The 15,188-nt window shown below is 54.5% G+C and overlaps 6 protein-coding genes across 6 annotated transcripts; 3 read left to right on the top strand and 3 right to left on the bottom strand.

Moving 5' to 3' along the window:
- Positions 1–575: 575 nt before the first annotated feature.
- On the bottom strand, positions 576–2,025 carry asf1 (nucleosome assembly factor ASF1). The gene is made up of 4 exons (XM_025716799.1): positions 1,665–2,025; positions 1,574–1,613; positions 1,212–1,520; positions 576–1,157 (listed from the first exon to the last, which is right to left on the bottom strand). Exons 1-4 carry the CDS (start codon positions 1,771–1,773, stop codon positions 755–757), a joined length of 861 nt encoding a protein of 286 aa, XP_025575971.1. The 5' UTR covers positions 1,774–2,025; the 3' UTR covers positions 576–754.
- Positions 2,026–2,164: 139 nt separating this feature from the next.
- rna14 (cleavage polyadenylation factor subunit RNA14) lies at positions 2,165–6,136 on the top strand. Its single transcript, XM_025719296.1, has 6 exons — positions 2,165–2,300; positions 2,388–3,407; positions 3,467–3,898; positions 3,954–4,956; positions 5,004–5,705; positions 5,777–6,136. The coding sequence occupies exons 2-6, from the start codon at positions 2,538–2,540 to the stop codon at positions 5,791–5,793; spliced, it is 3,024 nt and encodes a 1,007-aa protein (XP_025575970.1). The 5' UTR covers positions 2,165–2,300; positions 2,388–2,537; the 3' UTR covers positions 5,794–6,136.
- Positions 6,137–6,313: 177 nt separating this feature from the next.
- On the top strand, positions 6,314–8,000 carry dbp8 (ATP-dependent RNA helicase DBP8). Its single transcript, XM_025716798.1, has 2 exons — positions 6,314–6,840; positions 6,902–8,000. The coding sequence occupies exons 1-2, from the start codon at positions 6,335–6,337 to the stop codon at positions 7,959–7,961; spliced, it is 1,566 nt and encodes a 521-aa protein (XP_025575969.1). The 5' UTR covers positions 6,314–6,334; the 3' UTR covers positions 7,962–8,000.
- Positions 8,001–8,088: 88 nt separating this feature from the next.
- On the bottom strand, positions 8,089–9,784 carry BO80DRAFT_424471 (uncharacterized protein). The gene is made up of 3 exons (XM_025719295.1): positions 9,203–9,784; positions 8,966–9,151; positions 8,089–8,900 (listed from the first exon to the last, which is right to left on the bottom strand). The coding sequence occupies exons 1-3, from the start codon at positions 9,503–9,505 to the stop codon at positions 8,217–8,219; spliced, it is 1,173 nt and encodes a 390-aa protein (XP_025575968.1). The 5' UTR covers positions 9,506–9,784; the 3' UTR covers positions 8,089–8,216.
- An 878-nt stretch (positions 9,785–10,662) lies between these two features.
- BO80DRAFT_53196 (uncharacterized protein) lies at positions 10,663–11,916 on the bottom strand. The gene is made up of 3 exons (XM_025724576.1): positions 11,168–11,916; positions 10,889–10,981; positions 10,663–10,823 (listed from the first exon to the last, which is right to left on the bottom strand). The coding sequence occupies exons 1-3, from the start codon at positions 11,594–11,596 to the stop codon at positions 10,809–10,811; spliced, it is 537 nt and encodes a 178-aa protein (XP_025575967.1). The 5' UTR covers positions 11,597–11,916; the 3' UTR covers positions 10,663–10,808.
- Positions 11,386–14,567, top strand: BO80DRAFT_424470 (putative glutaminase). Its single transcript, XM_025719294.1, has 5 exons — positions 11,386–11,916; positions 11,975–12,374; positions 12,430–13,435; positions 13,485–13,615; positions 13,666–14,567. The coding sequence occupies exons 1-5, from the start codon at positions 11,657–11,659 to the stop codon at positions 14,416–14,418; spliced, it is 2,550 nt and encodes an 849-aa protein (XP_025575966.1). The 5' UTR covers positions 11,386–11,656; the 3' UTR covers positions 14,419–14,567.
- The last annotated feature ends 621 nt before the right edge of the window (positions 14,568–15,188 follow it).

The following is a 15,188-nucleotide window of genomic DNA, read 5'->3' as shown; positions in this document are numbered from 1 at the left end:
CCTTCACCGCAGATTCACATCCTACCACTATCTCTATTAAAAGAGCATATTATCACTCCACAAATTCATCCATCAATACTCAAATACTATCAATAGCCAAATAGCCAAAGAACTTGTTTACCCCGGAATTATGGCTGGCATTTCTTCCGGGAAAAGGGGGGGGGGGAGGAGGAGGGGAAATAGTACTGCAGAGACCGTTAATCTGCACTACACTACACTACCCACTGCAAATGAACCTGAAAAGTGACTAGTCAGGTTACACTGCAGAAGCGGGAACTATGTATATACTCCGTATACCGGCATATGTAGGAGAATTATGCAGGAGGTGGGGACGGTTGTTGTTGTTTTCCTTGATGAGGGTGCTTTGGACCTTGCGTTTATACAATGTATGTATGCGGTTAGGGATGGATGGATGGATGGATGGGGCATGGGGCATGGGGCATGGGTCGGTTGCTATGGCATGGGGTTTGTCAGGGAAGTTTCCTTGCATTTTGCGTTGGTAGCGGTGAGGAATGTGGAGGTGGAGAAACAGTATCTAGGAAAGAGGTACTGCTACGGAGGACTTCGTATACAATCAACATGAGGATATGGTTCGGATTATGTTCGTTCTATGTCATAACTAATTACTGCAAGATTGAGGTGATGATAGATGGATGTCATGAAACGTTGCAACCCAATCATAAAATCATTCGACGGATAAGAATAAGAAAAATATACCAGCCCCAGCGTGTAGTCGGGACGAAAACGGGTCCATCTAGTGAACCATCAGCTCGGGCTGCTGATGAGCCGCCGGGTTGTTACTGGCGCCTCCAGCCGACTCATCCTTCGGCTCGGTATCATCGCCCATCTCGACGTCGTCGTCGCCATCATCGCCCTCCTCCTCATCGAGCTCCTCGTCGTCCTCATCACTCTCATCCTCAATATCCTCACTCTCGGCATCCGAGATGTCTTCCTCCTCTTCCTCCTTGACAGCAGGGCCTTCGGTTCCCTCCATGTCTTGATCCTCGCCCTTGGGCGCCTCGAGTTCCCGGAGCTCGTTGAACAGGGCGGCTTCGAGCTCGGCTTCTTCCGCGCCATACGCAGCACTGTCGTCTCCTTCCTGGTCGGCTTCGGGCTGGTCGGGGGGGTATTCAGCGGGGGCGGATTCCTCCGAGTCCCTAGAGCGGTATGCATTAGCTTTAGGTAACAGACAGGAGAATGAAGGCACTTACCACTTGATCGCAAATCGGGTTACCCTGGGCTTTTCAGCCAGGATGTTCCGACGAATGCGCTCGATGATCGGCCGGGCCGGCGGCTGCTCCATCAACTCCTCGGAATCATATTCATTGTTTACATAGTATCCGACGCGGACGAATTCTCTGCCATCGTAGCTGCAAGTGAGAAGAATCACGGTCACGCCGAGAATCTCGGAAGTAGGAATGCGCTTGAGGTCTGGCGGATCGGCCTCGAAGATGAATTTGTTGACACCGACGGGAATGGGTCCGACCAGAAGGGAATCGAGTTCCTGGTCGTACTCGGAGCTAGTCAAGCCAGTTAGCAGGTATTCAGTGCGGTGTAGTTGAGGGTAGCTTACGAAGTTGCCGAGCCGACGTAGGTGAGCTTCCACTCCAGATCTAGAGACCGTTAGCGGCGGCAATTAAGCTGACGCGGGGTTGCCAGCCTACCTTTCTGGAGCTGTTCAAGACACTCGAAAGTGATCTCGAATTGATAAGGGTCGAGGAAAGAGGCTGGATTGTTGACAATCTTGACCCCGAGGAGAGAGACAACCGACATGGCTTTGAAGGAGGGGCGTCAAGCCTGATGGAGAGTGTAGGTAAAGGATTAAGGGAAGAGGGGGAATGAGGTCGAGGCAGATATGTAGAAGAGAGAAATCAAGGTAGGAGTGAGGCGACCGGGTGATATATAAAGATTAGAAGGGAGGAGAGAAAAGCAGTGCTTTCTCATGGAGGGGATGCAGCCAGCAGGAGAGCCCACAAGCTAAGGCAAACAAACCGATTAATTAAACCAGCGGAAGGAGGATCGACGACGCGCCGCGTGTGGGCACGTATCGCGGTACGTACCTGCTAACTAGTAGTCCGGCGGCTGACCGCCTAGGTCACGTGCACCGCCGGGCAAGGCCTGCCTGGAAACTAACAACGGCCTCCCATCCATCCATTCGAATTGTCGTCAGAGTCGCTGATCCACCAGGGGCCTCTTCATCGCCCGCTCCGGTCCTTAGGCAGATTCTGTCCCTCCCCTGACTTATCCCCTCTCTTTGTCGGACTTGAACCCTCTCTCTCCTCGACTCGTTACTCTTCGTCGTGGGTGCTCCCCGAGTGAGTCAATGAATGATTCATCGCTCATTCTGCGCCTCCCCATTCAGAACCTCGTCGGCTAATCAAACTCAGGTCCCTGTTCATCTGTTCCCCCTCACCTCCCACCACCCACCTTTCACCCCCCTTATCACGCAACGCACACTATCTCTGTCGCAATTGAAACCACCTTCTACGGTCATGGCTGAAGATGATGCTGAGCAGGCCTTTTTTCAGGCTCAGGCAATGAATGCGGATTCTGTGGACTATAAAGCCGTTGAAGAGCAGGGTGCAGCAGATAGTTCAGATTCAGATGATTATGATCCTTCAAAACCACTGCCAGATCAGTATTCTGGTTCCTTGACAGACTCCAAGCAGACCGAAAATGTTCCTTCTGATGCCCCTTCTGATGCTTCTCCCGATGCTTCTCCCGATGATACTCCCTCCGACCCCAACCCCCCCGAACAGACTACTTCCCTGCCTCCCCCTGAATCAGACCCGAGTCAGCCAGCTGGCACTGTCTACCCTTCCCAGACACCTTCACGAGCTGAGTCTCAGGCATCAACATCGGGCCCCGCCACCGGGGCCTCGGTTCCGCCGAAGACCAGGACAATTGGGGGCTTTGTGGTCGAGGATGAGGATGAGGATGAGGCGGGTGATGCAGATTATGAGCCACCAGCTGTACTAGGTGTCGAAGACATGAATACTATACCTTCGCAACCCATTGGAAATGCAATTCAAGCTACTTCTACCCCTGATGTATCATTGGATGAAGCTGTGCAGGAGTCTGCCAGCGCGAAGAATGTCCCTAATAGTTCTTTCCCTGCTGCTTCTAAAAATGATGCGTCTGTGACTTCGGGTCAGGATCTGTACAGTGCACGTTCTGCGCCACCGGAGAATGCGCAGGAAACGACCACCTCGACGCCCGAGTCTCCCTCAACCGCGAGAGGCCGGTTACCTCACGATCGCGTTGGCATTCTGGAAGACCGAATCCAAGAAGACCCCCGTGGTGACATTCCCGCTTGGCTGGAACTGATTAACGAGCACAGAAGTCGCAATAGGATTGATAATGCACGCGACGTGTATGAGCGTTTCTTGAAGGTCTTTCCATTTTCTGTAAGTGTCTCCGACGTCTTGCGACACCTTAGAGGAAGAGATCAACTCACTGTTGACAGGCTGAGCAATGGGTGGCCTATGCGACAATGGAGTCCGAACTTAATGAGCTCTTCCGTCTGGAGCAAATCTTCAACCGGACTCTGTTGACCATTGCGGACGTGCAACTCTGGACCGTCTACCTGGACTACGTTCGTCGCCGCAATCCCCTCACCACAGACACCACCGGGCAAGCGAGACGGATCATTTCTTCCGCCTATGAGCTGGCGCTTCAGCACATCGGTATCGACAAGGATTCGGGGTCGATCTGGTCGGATTACGTCCAATTCATCCGCTCCGGGCCCGGAAACGTTGGAGGCTCCGGATGGCAGGACCAACAAAAGATGGATCTGCTTCGCAAAGCTTATCAACGGGCCATTGCGGTTCCCACCCAGGCTGTCAATACTCTCTGGAAAGAGTATGACCAGTTTGAGATGGGCTTGAACAAACTGACGGTATGGCCCCATCAAGCACCTGTGAATCCCTGGTTTAACACTCTTGATTGAATAGGGCCGTAAGTTTCTGCAGGAGCAGTCTCCGGCGTATATGACTGCCCGCAGCTCTTTCACCGAACTGCAGAACATCACCAGGGATCTGAACCGGACCACGCTGCCAAGGCTGCCTCCTGTCCCCGGCTCGGACGGTGATATCGAGTTTCTGCAACAGGTGGAGATCTGGAAACGCTGGATCCAATGGGAGAAGGGAGACCCGCTTGTTTTGAAGGAGGAAGACATGGCTGTTTTCAAGACACGTGTGGTTTATGTCTATAAGCAAGCACTTATGGCTCTCCGGTTCTTGCCCGAGCTGTGGTATGAAGCGGCCGAGTTTTGCCTCCATAATGACATGGAGACCGAAGGAAATGAGTTCTTGAAGCATGGCATAGATGGTAATCCTGAGAGCTGCCTGCTCGCCTTCAAGCGTGCCGACTGGCTGGAAATCAACTCCGAATCTGAGCAGGATCCCGTCAAACGCGGTGCTAAGGTCAGAGAACCCTATGATAGACTGCTGGACTCGCTTTACGATCTCATCGCCAAGGCGCGTACTCGGGAGTCCCAAGACGTTGCTCATCTCGAGGAGACCTTTGCAAAGATGAACCCCGAGAAGCAACCAACCAGGAATGAAGATGACGATGATGACCAGGGCGAGACCAAGGCAAGAGAGTCCGTGAAGAACGCGCAGATTGAGGCGGTTCGACAGGCACATGCGATCCAAATCGGCATTCTATCCCGGACGATTTCCTTCGCCTGGATCGCTCTTATGCGCGCAATGCGTCGTGTTCAGGGTAAGGGTAAGCCTGGAGAGATGCCTGGCTCGAGACAGATCTTTGCGGATGCGCGCAAGAGGGGTCGCATCACCAGTGATGTCTACATCGCCAGTGCTCTCATTGAGTACCATTGCTACAAAGACCCCGCTGCAACGAAGATCTTTGAGCGGGGTGCGAAGCTGTTCCCGGAAGACGAAAACTTTGCCCTGGAATATCTGAAGCATCTCATCGACATTAACGATGTTATCAGTAAGTCTAATATTAAATGCGCGTGAGACGTTGCTGACGACTGCCAGATGCTCGAGCTGTGTTCGAGATGACCGTGAGAAAGTTGGCCTCCAATCCGGAGAATGTGCAAAAGACGAAGCCGATCTTTGCATTCCTTCACGAGTATGAGTCGCGGTACGGTGACCTGGTGCAAGTGATCAACCTCGAGAACCGCATGCGCGAACTGTTCCCGGAAGACCCCACGCTGGAGCAATTTGCGCACCGATACTCGAGTCCTAACTTTGACCCCACCGCTGTGCGACCCATCATCTCCCCATCTCAGACGCGGCCCAAGATGGCCTACCCGGCAGAGCAAGTCATGTCCCGTCATGCTACACCTACTGCGCGATACCAGGACGCCTCGGCGACCAACTCGCCCAAACGGCAATTGGATGACTTTGACGACGACATGGGTCGGCCGCGCAAGTTTGTCCGTGCCGAATCGCCTCTCAAGACGACGCAGAGGCGCCAGCTGGACCAGAAGCGCACGCAGCAGACGATGGGTGGCCAGTCTGGGTCCCAGTTCCGGTCGCAAGGATCACCGGCACCGTTGCCGCGCGACATTGTTTTCCTTCTGAGCATTATTCCTTCAGCTTCCTCGTACAACGCGGGGAGATTCTCTCCAGAGAAAATGGTTGACCTGATCCGGAGGATTGATATGCCCAGTTCGATTTCCCAAATCCCGCTTCCGCGGGGACTGAACGCCGGGCAGACGCCCCAGGCATTTCCAGGTATGCCTATTCAATCGCTGCCCTCGAGGCAACTGTGACGTCCGAGCAATGCGACTAATCCCGGATGGCAGGCATGTACCGTTCATAATCTCTTGATGATATAGACCTTCCGTCACCACCCTTCAAGCGCAAATTCTCCCTCTCAACCTAGCGCCGTATCTTGTTCTTCTTCACGCGCTCGACCGCATGTATTGCCGCAGCGTGGTACTGGAGTGTATAGTTGTTGGATGTTGCTTGCATTTGATGAACCGGCGTTTCCTTGGTTGGCAATCACGATGAGACTTTTGGCGGCTGGGTGATGCATCATTATTCGACTTTGAGATTGGTGATTCCATTTCCGCACTGGGTGGGTTTTGTATATTTTAGTGCCGTTCAGCATGGAATGAGAGTGAGCCGGTTACCGATGTCTACTTTTCTTTTTATAACGATGAATATCAATCTTTTACTGTTGATCCGAGTAGCTGCATACATAGTATAGTCGAGCATCCTAATTGGTCTGATCCTATGATGGTCTAACGGCATGTAGTTAGTGTAGTGGTACTCCACCGCCCTGCGCGGTCTACTTTTTCTGCCGCGAAATTTGGAGAAAATCGAGCAAAAGTCGGCCTCGATCATCTTCACCAACCATCATGGCACCCTCCCATTCCCCCGAACCCGTCATGGACGAGACTCACGATACCTCCGATTCAGAGGTCGAACAGACCGACCTCCAATCGCGCGCTCCCAAGAGGAGACGTCTCTCGGAGTCGTCCAACGACTCCTACGTTGCCCCGGCGCCGCTCCCCACTCTCTCCCGTATCAAAAAGAAAGAAGCAAAGCAGGAGAAACCCGCGACGGAGGACAAGGACGAGCCCGTCCTGATCAAGGATGCGCTGGAGATTGGCCTACAAGATGCGCAGTCCTCCTTCACCTCCCTCAAAGTGGCACCCTGGTTGATCGGTGCCCTGACGACCATGGCCGTCCGCAAACCCACCGCCATTCAAAAAGCATGTATCCCAGAGATCCTGAACGGACGAGACTGCATTGGAGGAAGCCGGACCGGTTCCGGTAAAACCATCGCCTTCGCCGTGCCCATGCTGCAGAAGTGGGCAGAGGACCCCTTTGGCATCTTCGGCCTCGTCCTCACCCCAACCAGGTAAGCATCTAGATTCACCCCTTCCCATGCTCGCATGCGCTCATCGAAGCCAATTTTCCAGAGAACTCGCCCTGCAAATCTACGAACAAATGAAAGCCATCTCCGCCCCGCAAAGCATGAAACCCCTCCTCATCACCGGAGGTACCGACATGCGGCCCCAGGCCCTCGCCCTCTCGCAACGCCCACACATCGTCATCGCCACCCCCGGCCGTCTCGCCGACCACATCAACACCTCCGGCGAAGACACCATCCGCGGCCTCAAGCGCGTGCGCATGGTGGTACTCGATGAAGCCGATCGCCTCCTCGCCCCGGGACCCGGCAGCATGCTCCCGGACGTCGAAACCTGCCTCTCGGCCCTCCCCCCCTCCAGCGAGCGCCAAACCCTCCTCTTCACAGCAACCCTCACGCCGGAGGTGCGCGCCCTGAAATCCATGCCCCGCTCCGCCGACAAGCCCCCAGTCTTCGTGACGGAAATCTCGACCGAAAACAAAAGCTCCATCCCCCCGACCCTCCAACAAACCTACCTCAAAGTCCCCATGACCCATCGCGAGGCCTTCCTCCACGTCCTCCTCTCCACCGAAGGCAACGCCACCAAACCCGCCATCATCTTCTGCAACCACACCAAGACCGCCGACCTGCTGGAGCGCATGCTCCGTCGGCTCTCCCACCGCGTCACCTCCCTCCACAGTCTGCTGCCGCAGTCCGAGCGTAACTCGAATCTCGCTCGCTTCCGCGCCTCCGCGGCTCGTCTGCTCGTGGCCACGGACGTCGCGTCCCGTGGTCTGGATATCCCGTCAGTAAGTCTGGTAGTCAACTTCGACGTGCCCCGCAACCCAGACGACTACGTCCATCGCGTTGGTCGTACAGCGCGTGCCGGCCGACACGGTGAGGCAGTGACGCTGGTTGGCCAGCGCGACGTGAGTCTGGTGCTGGCGATTGAGGAGCGCGTAGGTCGGCAAATGGAGGAGTGGACCGAAGAGGGCGTCAGCATTGAAGGTCGCATTGTGCGCACGGGCGTGCTCAAGGAAGTCGGCGAAGCGAAGCGCGAAGCCGCGGGCGAGATCGAAGAGGGACGCGACATATTGGGTCGGAAGAGGAATAAGCTAAAGAAGGTTCGGTGATGCCTTAGCATTAGACCTCAACGAAGTAAAATAGAATTGTACATATCTCATTTCTTACAAATTATTCCCGTTCGAAGTGTGTTCAATAGTGGTATCATTGACTCTATCCATTGCATTGCATTATCCCCAGCAATGGGATCTACTTGTATGTATCAGCCCTTCCCATCTACCATCTATATAAGATCCATCCATGCATGATACGATACAACTTCTAATCCACCACCCCCTCCTCCCGCCAAAACGATAGTGAAAGCATCACCCACTCCAAACCTCCAACCCCTCACTCTGATTTTGCTTCGGGGTTTGATCCCCCGTCTTCATCAACTTCAACAACCCATCCACTGCATCCCCCTTTTGCGATAACCGACGTTGTCTCTCCTCGGGGTGTGAGTCCATTTCCTCATCACCTGCCATCTCTGTCTCGACTTCTACCTCCTCGTCCACACGCACCATCTCCTCCGTAGTAAGCGTACTTCTCCGTCTTGACACCGTTGCTGGCGGACTACTCAATTGCATAGGGGATGGTATCCGATGGTGGGATTTCTGGGTGGGTGTTTTCATGGGGTCCTCGTCTTCATCCTCCTCTTCCTCTTTCCGTGCTTGTTCGGGGTGTGGTTGTTGGTCTGCTTGAGAAGCAACCGGCGTGGTGGATAGGGGCGGCGAGGAGAGGCCTGAGACGTGCAATGCCGACGAGGGCGCGGAGGGGGTAATATGTGAGGTGAATTGGGTAACGCGGGGGGTCGTCAAGCCGGGATTCGTTTTCGAATTGGAAGAAGAGGCAGAGGAGGATTGGGCGGCGGTGGAGCGTTGTTCATGGGGGAGGGACAGACGGGGGTATTTGCGACTGTGGGCTTCGAGGTCGGAGAGACGGCGGTCGAGTTGGGGGTCGTGAATGTGGCGCATGGCGGTTTGGAGGCGGGTGCGGAGGAGGGTTGCTTTCTGGGATGTGTTAGTGGTTGTATTGAGGGGTTGGAAGTGGAGGGATTGGGGATGGGGGAGGGTACCTCTTGGATGAAGCGTTTGCGAAATGCTGGGTCATTGGCAGGGGGGTCGGAGTGTGTTGTTACTGCTGCTGCGGTGGTGGTGGGTGGTGGTGAGACGGGGTGGGTATCTTGGTGGTGTTGTTGTTGTTTGTCCGAATCGAGCAGTAGTGTTTCTGATTCCGTCGCGTGGGATTGCGATAGGGTCTGCTGGGTCGGGTTAATCTTGGGTACGTGCATTGACTGCATCAGAGTACATACGGGAGAGTCCTGCTGGATGTCATCCTGCACATCCTGAGATGCGTCTGGCCGCGACGGGGCCGGCGCGCTGGGTTGGGTGCTACTCGGGGCCTCGCTATCCACCTGGTCGATGGAACGTTTCTGGCCCGCGAACAACGGCGAGCGAAGCAGTTTCTTGGGAGAGGAGGGCGTCTCCAGGAAAGGGCGTTTGAGGGGCGAGACAGAAGCGTGCCGATGGTGGGCCGGGGACAGGCACGCGTTGGCGGGCTTTTCCCCGAGAATTCGCCTGCCGTCTTTGACGGGGCTGGGATGTGATGAGGCCATGGTTGAGGGCATGTTCAGGAGATGCTCCGTGGGAGAGAAGCTCTAAGAAGGGTGGTATCGTGTTGTGGACAAGATCAATGTTGGGGTTAAGTTGAGGGGAGGGCCAGGATGAGGGCCAGGCAGTAAGTACTAGTAAGTAATAGTAGGCCAGTCACGATGGCACGCGCCGCACACACGTCGTCCAGACTGAGGATCACGAGGAGCTGCAATTGATCCGAAAGGTTGAGCAGAAGGAAGCAAGGAAGAAAGAGAAAGTCACCGGAGGGGTCAGAAGACTCAATGGCCGCGAGTGGTGGAGAGATGGGGGGAAACGAGGCGCGTGGGCATCCGCGTCGAGAGGGCCGGTGGTCCCCTTGCGGTGAAACTAAGCGTTGTCCAGCCTCATAGCGTGTCCGGCCCTCCACGCGTCGCCCACAATCCACTCTCCCGTCCCTTTCATGACGTCTCGACCCGGGGAGTTTGGTCTTAAGCATGCAATGCTCCAATGCCAGTGCCCAATAACCAACGCTTGATCGATTGAATGCAGTCCACGGATTTCCAGGCTGGGTTCCACCGCATCGCGAATGAGATCCGCGCAGGCAGCGTCCACATTCCTGACGCCCTGCAAATGACTGGCTGCAGTGCTTGGCGTCCATCTACCAGCCCATGTTGTTGATCTGGGTCAGTGTTAGGGTGATTCACCGCTTCGATCCAGTTGCTTGACGCGATGTTGGTTCTTTGTGCCTGCTCCCTTGGGCGCGCGATCTTGAATGGGGCAGACCAATACGAGTAGGAACCTCCACCACTGCAGCTTTATGATAAACCTAGAGCGTATAGAACTGTATTCATTGGAATGAAGTTAGTGAACGTCTGGTCCATGGCGATTTGGCGTCCATCTGGACTCCACCACGACGCGCTCGCGTAAAAGCTACTACTCAGTTGCTGAACATTGTGTTCTTGCTACCTTTGGGCACCATATAAAGAAACTCAGGCAGTATGGCAGTAACTAGTGGCGGAGAAATAAGATTATTGCATATTCTGCTGTACAGCACATGCATTGATACTTTGGCGGAGACATATTTGACACCAGAAGATCTCCGTTCCGCATGGCACAGTGTCAACTGAACGTTAAATCCAAACATGGAGACAAATGGAATTTCACTAGTCCTCATGACTATCAGACCGGTCGAATGCGCAGTGTACCCTCTGGAGCAATTTGAGCAGCCTAACCTTCTCCATGTCTATCCAAAAGAGGCACCGTATCGGGTTAGTGTCGTGTATTTGCGGGGTAGCTCGTTGCAATTTAGGTTAGCCTATTGCCCCTCTAGGATAACCTGGACTAGTGGGGTTAGCTCACAACAGCACGACAGTCCCTGATTGGTGGGGAGGATGCATCCTTCTCACCTGCAAGCACCAAACCAGGCAACTGACAGTTGAAGCCATTATCTTATCGCGTCTATACTCTACAGAGTACATAGCCAGGCAGGATAAAGCAGCCTGCTAGAAGTTCTTAGCTCTCTTCCATTCATGGGGCTTTTCTGAGCACATTTTCAGCACTGGCTGTCACAAGCAATGCTCACACCAGCGTGCCTCTGTCATCAATGCTCTCAAAGGCCCATTTGACGGACATGGCAGTCGGTTGGATCAGCTGAGCTACAAGCTGCTTTTTAAGGGCACACTCACTATTTGGCTGAAAATATCACTCAACCCCAGTGGTCTCAATATGCCGGCCGAGGGGACTCGACTGCGTATCGATCCTGTGTGGTGTCGATGCATCGCGAGAAGAGAAGTGGTGATCCAGCCACTGGACCGGAGGGTAATCCCACCGGCTGCGGGACCCCCCAGCTTTCCCCGCATTTTGGTCGCGAGCTCCTGCCATCGGAGTACAGAGAACCCAAGGAGTTTTTCAAGTCTTGCTTGGCTGTCCAGCACTGAATCTACTGGTGGCCAGTGCGGAAGCTCCTTGGCTGTCCCGACCTTGTCGATCGTTGCTCTGACCGTCGCGCATTGCATCATCCAGCCAGCCCGGCGGCTGGCGGACCAACTCTCTTCTCTTCCACCCTTTCCATCGGCCCTGGTGGATGGAACGCCTTCCCCCATCCTCTCCATCATCGGTTTTCTTTTCCTCCCTCCTCTATATATTGCTAGTCAGTCAGCTACTATCGATTGACCATGCGTCTATCCCTTGCGGTGCTGGCCACCGCCTTTCAGGCGACCGCCAGCATAGCATCCAGCTTGACGCCGCCGGTCCTGCCCCTGACCGTCCGCAATCCCTACCTGAGCACCTGGCTGGGAAATGCCCGAGACGTTCCCTGGTCCAAATGGCCCATGTTCTACACGGGCGAGGAGGTAGGCTTGTCTCTGATGGCCCACGTCCCCAGCACCGGCACCGTGTATCCATTGGTGGGCAAGCCACATGAATCCCTGTCCGGGTAAGCGCTGGCAGGCCACAATCCCTCCCGGCTCGTTTTCACTAACATACGCTGCTAGGTCGTTACAAGTCGACTATCCCACCTATCTCGGAGCCAACTACGACGCGTCTACCACCAATCTGACCTATCGCATTGACTCGGCTTCCCATTCCCTCGAGCTCACCGTTTCGTTCCTGTCCCCCATCACGCCCACATCGACTCTGCGGCAGTCGATCCCTGCGTCTTACATCACAATCCACGTCCACGGGGATGTAAGCGTGAACGTCTATATCGATATCAACGGGGCTTGGGTGAGCGGGGACACGGGAAGTCAGATCGCATGGGAGTATGACGGGTTCGATGCGAAAGACAACCAGCCCACCCTGCGGCGATGGCGATTCCAAAGGGAGACGGAGCTGCAGTTTTCGGAGATCCGCGATCGTGCCGAATGGGGCACCATTCATTTCACCGCGCCTGCCGTGCGTAGACCTGGTTACTCCCGTTGTCCTGCTGGTTTGCTAACCATCCATGTAGGACGTTCAATATCAGTCCGGCGAGGCTTCGGCTGTGAGACAGACGTTCTTGAATCAAGGAGTCCTGGACAACGTGAATGATCAGGTCTTCCGTGCCATTGGAGACCGAGAGCCGGTCTTTGCGTTCTCCAAGTCCTTTGTTTTCTCGCGGAAAGACGGCCGGAAGAGTGCCAGTGTGACCTTCAGCATCGCCCTGATTCAGAATCCCATTGTGCAGTATGCTTCTGCACGCGGTCTGACCCTGATGCGGCCGCTCTGGGAATCATGGTTCCCTAGCGTCGACTCACTCCTGAGCTTCCACTATCACGACTTTTCCAAAGCGAGTGTGTTGGCCGCCAACTACTCCGAACAGCTGGCCAAGGATGCCTACCAGTCGGGAGCCCATGACTATGTCGATATCGTGGCGCTCTCTGCCCGACAGGTGATGGGAGCAACCACCTTTGCGGGAACACCCGATAACCCGATCTTGTTTCTCAAAGAGATCTCATCGAACGGGAACTTCCAGACCATCGACGTCATCTTCCCCGCGTTCCCATTCTTCCTGTACACCAACCCGCGGTGGTTGGCGTATCTTCTGGAGCCGTTGATCGAGCACATGTTGAGTGGTCAGTATCCCAACACGTACGCCATGCATGACCTGGGAACCCACTTCCCCAATGCCACTGGCCATCCGGATGGAAACGATGAGTACATGCCCGTGGAGGAGTGCGGTAACATCCTTATCATGGGCTTGGCCATCGTGAATTCGCTGCGGTATGCCGAGGATTCGGCCGCAGCCTCCATCTGGTCAACGCAAGGCGCAATGCCTGTTATATCCGAAGAGCATCTCGGGTATTTCCCTCTGGTGCAGCTCGAGGAGCTAGGTGGGATTGACAAGCAGGACGGACGATGGGGTGGTCCGTTGAAAGGCTCTTTCCTCGCTGAGAAATGGCTCAAGCGCAGTTACCGTCTCTGGAAACAGTGGACTGGCTACCTCGTGGAGTTCTCCCTGGAGCCGGAGAATCAGCGTAAGGATAGCCCAAAGGAAGCGAGGGGATATAGCTAATCCTGGAGTAGTTTCGACAGACGACTTCGCCGGTTGGCTAGCGCTGCAAACAAACTTGGCGCTCAAAGGCATCATCGGGATCAATGCCATGAGCAAGCTGGCCCAGGTGGCTGGAGAGGCCGACGATGTCACATACTTCAAGGTGGGTGTTCAACTTAGACGAGAAAATGAACCGTTTTTGACCCTCCATAGAACATCTCAGACACCTATATTGCCAAATGGGAGGAGCTTGGCATGTCTCGAGACCAAACACACGCCAAGCTGGCCTACGACTGGTACGGGTCGTGGACCACCATCTACAATCTGTACGCCGACGCGTTGCTGTGCTTCCATCTGGAGGGCACCGGGGTCTCTCCACGCCCGGCGACGGCCTATAGCCAGAAGTTTCTCCAACCTCCCCCTCGCAAAACCGGCTTTGTGCCCCGGCACATCTACCAAAGACAGTCCATTTGGTATCACAACGTTCGTCAAAAGTATGGCCTCCCTCTCGACAGCCGGCATTTGTACACCAAGACCGACTGGGAGTTCTTCTCCATGGCCGTGGCTAGCGAGAACGTCCGCAGCGAGGTTCTCGAGTCGGTGGCCAAATGGATCAACGAGACCAACACCGACCTCCCTTTCACCGATCTCCACAACACCGAGGGCCAGGGCGAGTTCCCAGGCCCGAACTTCTACGCTCGCCCGGTCATTGGGGGCCATTTTGCGTTCTTGGCCCTCCAGCGCGCCTGTGGGGGCCACGCGATGGAGGGGCTAGCCTATCTCGACAGTGGGAACAACGTGTTCTCGACCAGCACGCTGGCGGAATGGGAAAAAGCCGCAGCTCGAGCTGTGGGACACTCCCAGCCGTCGCCTGGACCTGAGGAGCCTGAGGAGCCTGAGGAGCCTGAGGAATCTGACGATGATGGCTATGCACACGGCTATGGGTCTGAGAATCTGGAATTGTGATTCAGTCCGACAATATATCGCATTCACTGTCATCTTTGAGCACGTGGATGTGAATCATCGCCAGTTAGCTACCATAGTCAGGTTAGATTGTCCTAGCATGATATAAGAGAGTATCACAGAAACAGAAATGAATTCCACCCGTCACTCAATACCTACCTATGCGGCGTAATTCCATAGTCTATATGGACCAAATCTTGGCAGTCCGCAATCAAATCACGCACTTAATGAACTCCTCTCCCCTCGACCCTCTCGGAGATTTAAATCACCACACTAGCCTTAAGACCCATCTACTATCTCTCAACTAAATAGGTCCTTATCTACTCGTCCCCTTCGAGGTTCGGACTCAGTACATCGTTCCCTAGTATCTATCTATCTATCTAGCGCGTAGAACTAAAATCGCCCTCCCCTCCCCTACCCTACCCTACCCTACCCTACCCTACTTATCTCAGTAGAGGTCGAGTTTCACGCAGTAAGCTATCTAGTTCGTGAAGAAGATACGAAGTACTAGTATTGAGGAAGTGTTTTTTTTTATTTTTTTTCTTGGATACCATGTACTCCGTATGGAATAGGTAGTTGATGTTCTAGACTAGTATGGCACTAGGAAGAGGAGGAAGACGGAGGAGCCGTAGGAACTCTTATGTTACTGTAATAGACGGCTGGATGGTGACTGGACTCCGTACACAGTACTAGTACCTGGCGAGTATCTACGAATAACGTACCCGATTGGATGGATGCAGTGGGCTGGGTTGGTTGGGGTGGTAGGTGGGTGC

Source organism: Aspergillus ibericus, assembly GCF_003184845.1.
Source record: "Aspergillus ibericus CBS 121593 unplaced genomic scaffold BO80scaffold_16, whole genome shotgun sequence".
NCBI classification, from domain to species: Eukaryota; Fungi; Ascomycota; class Eurotiomycetes; order Eurotiales; family Aspergillaceae; genus Aspergillus; species Aspergillus ibericus.
This window is presented reverse-complemented; position numbering and strand designations above follow the sequence as displayed.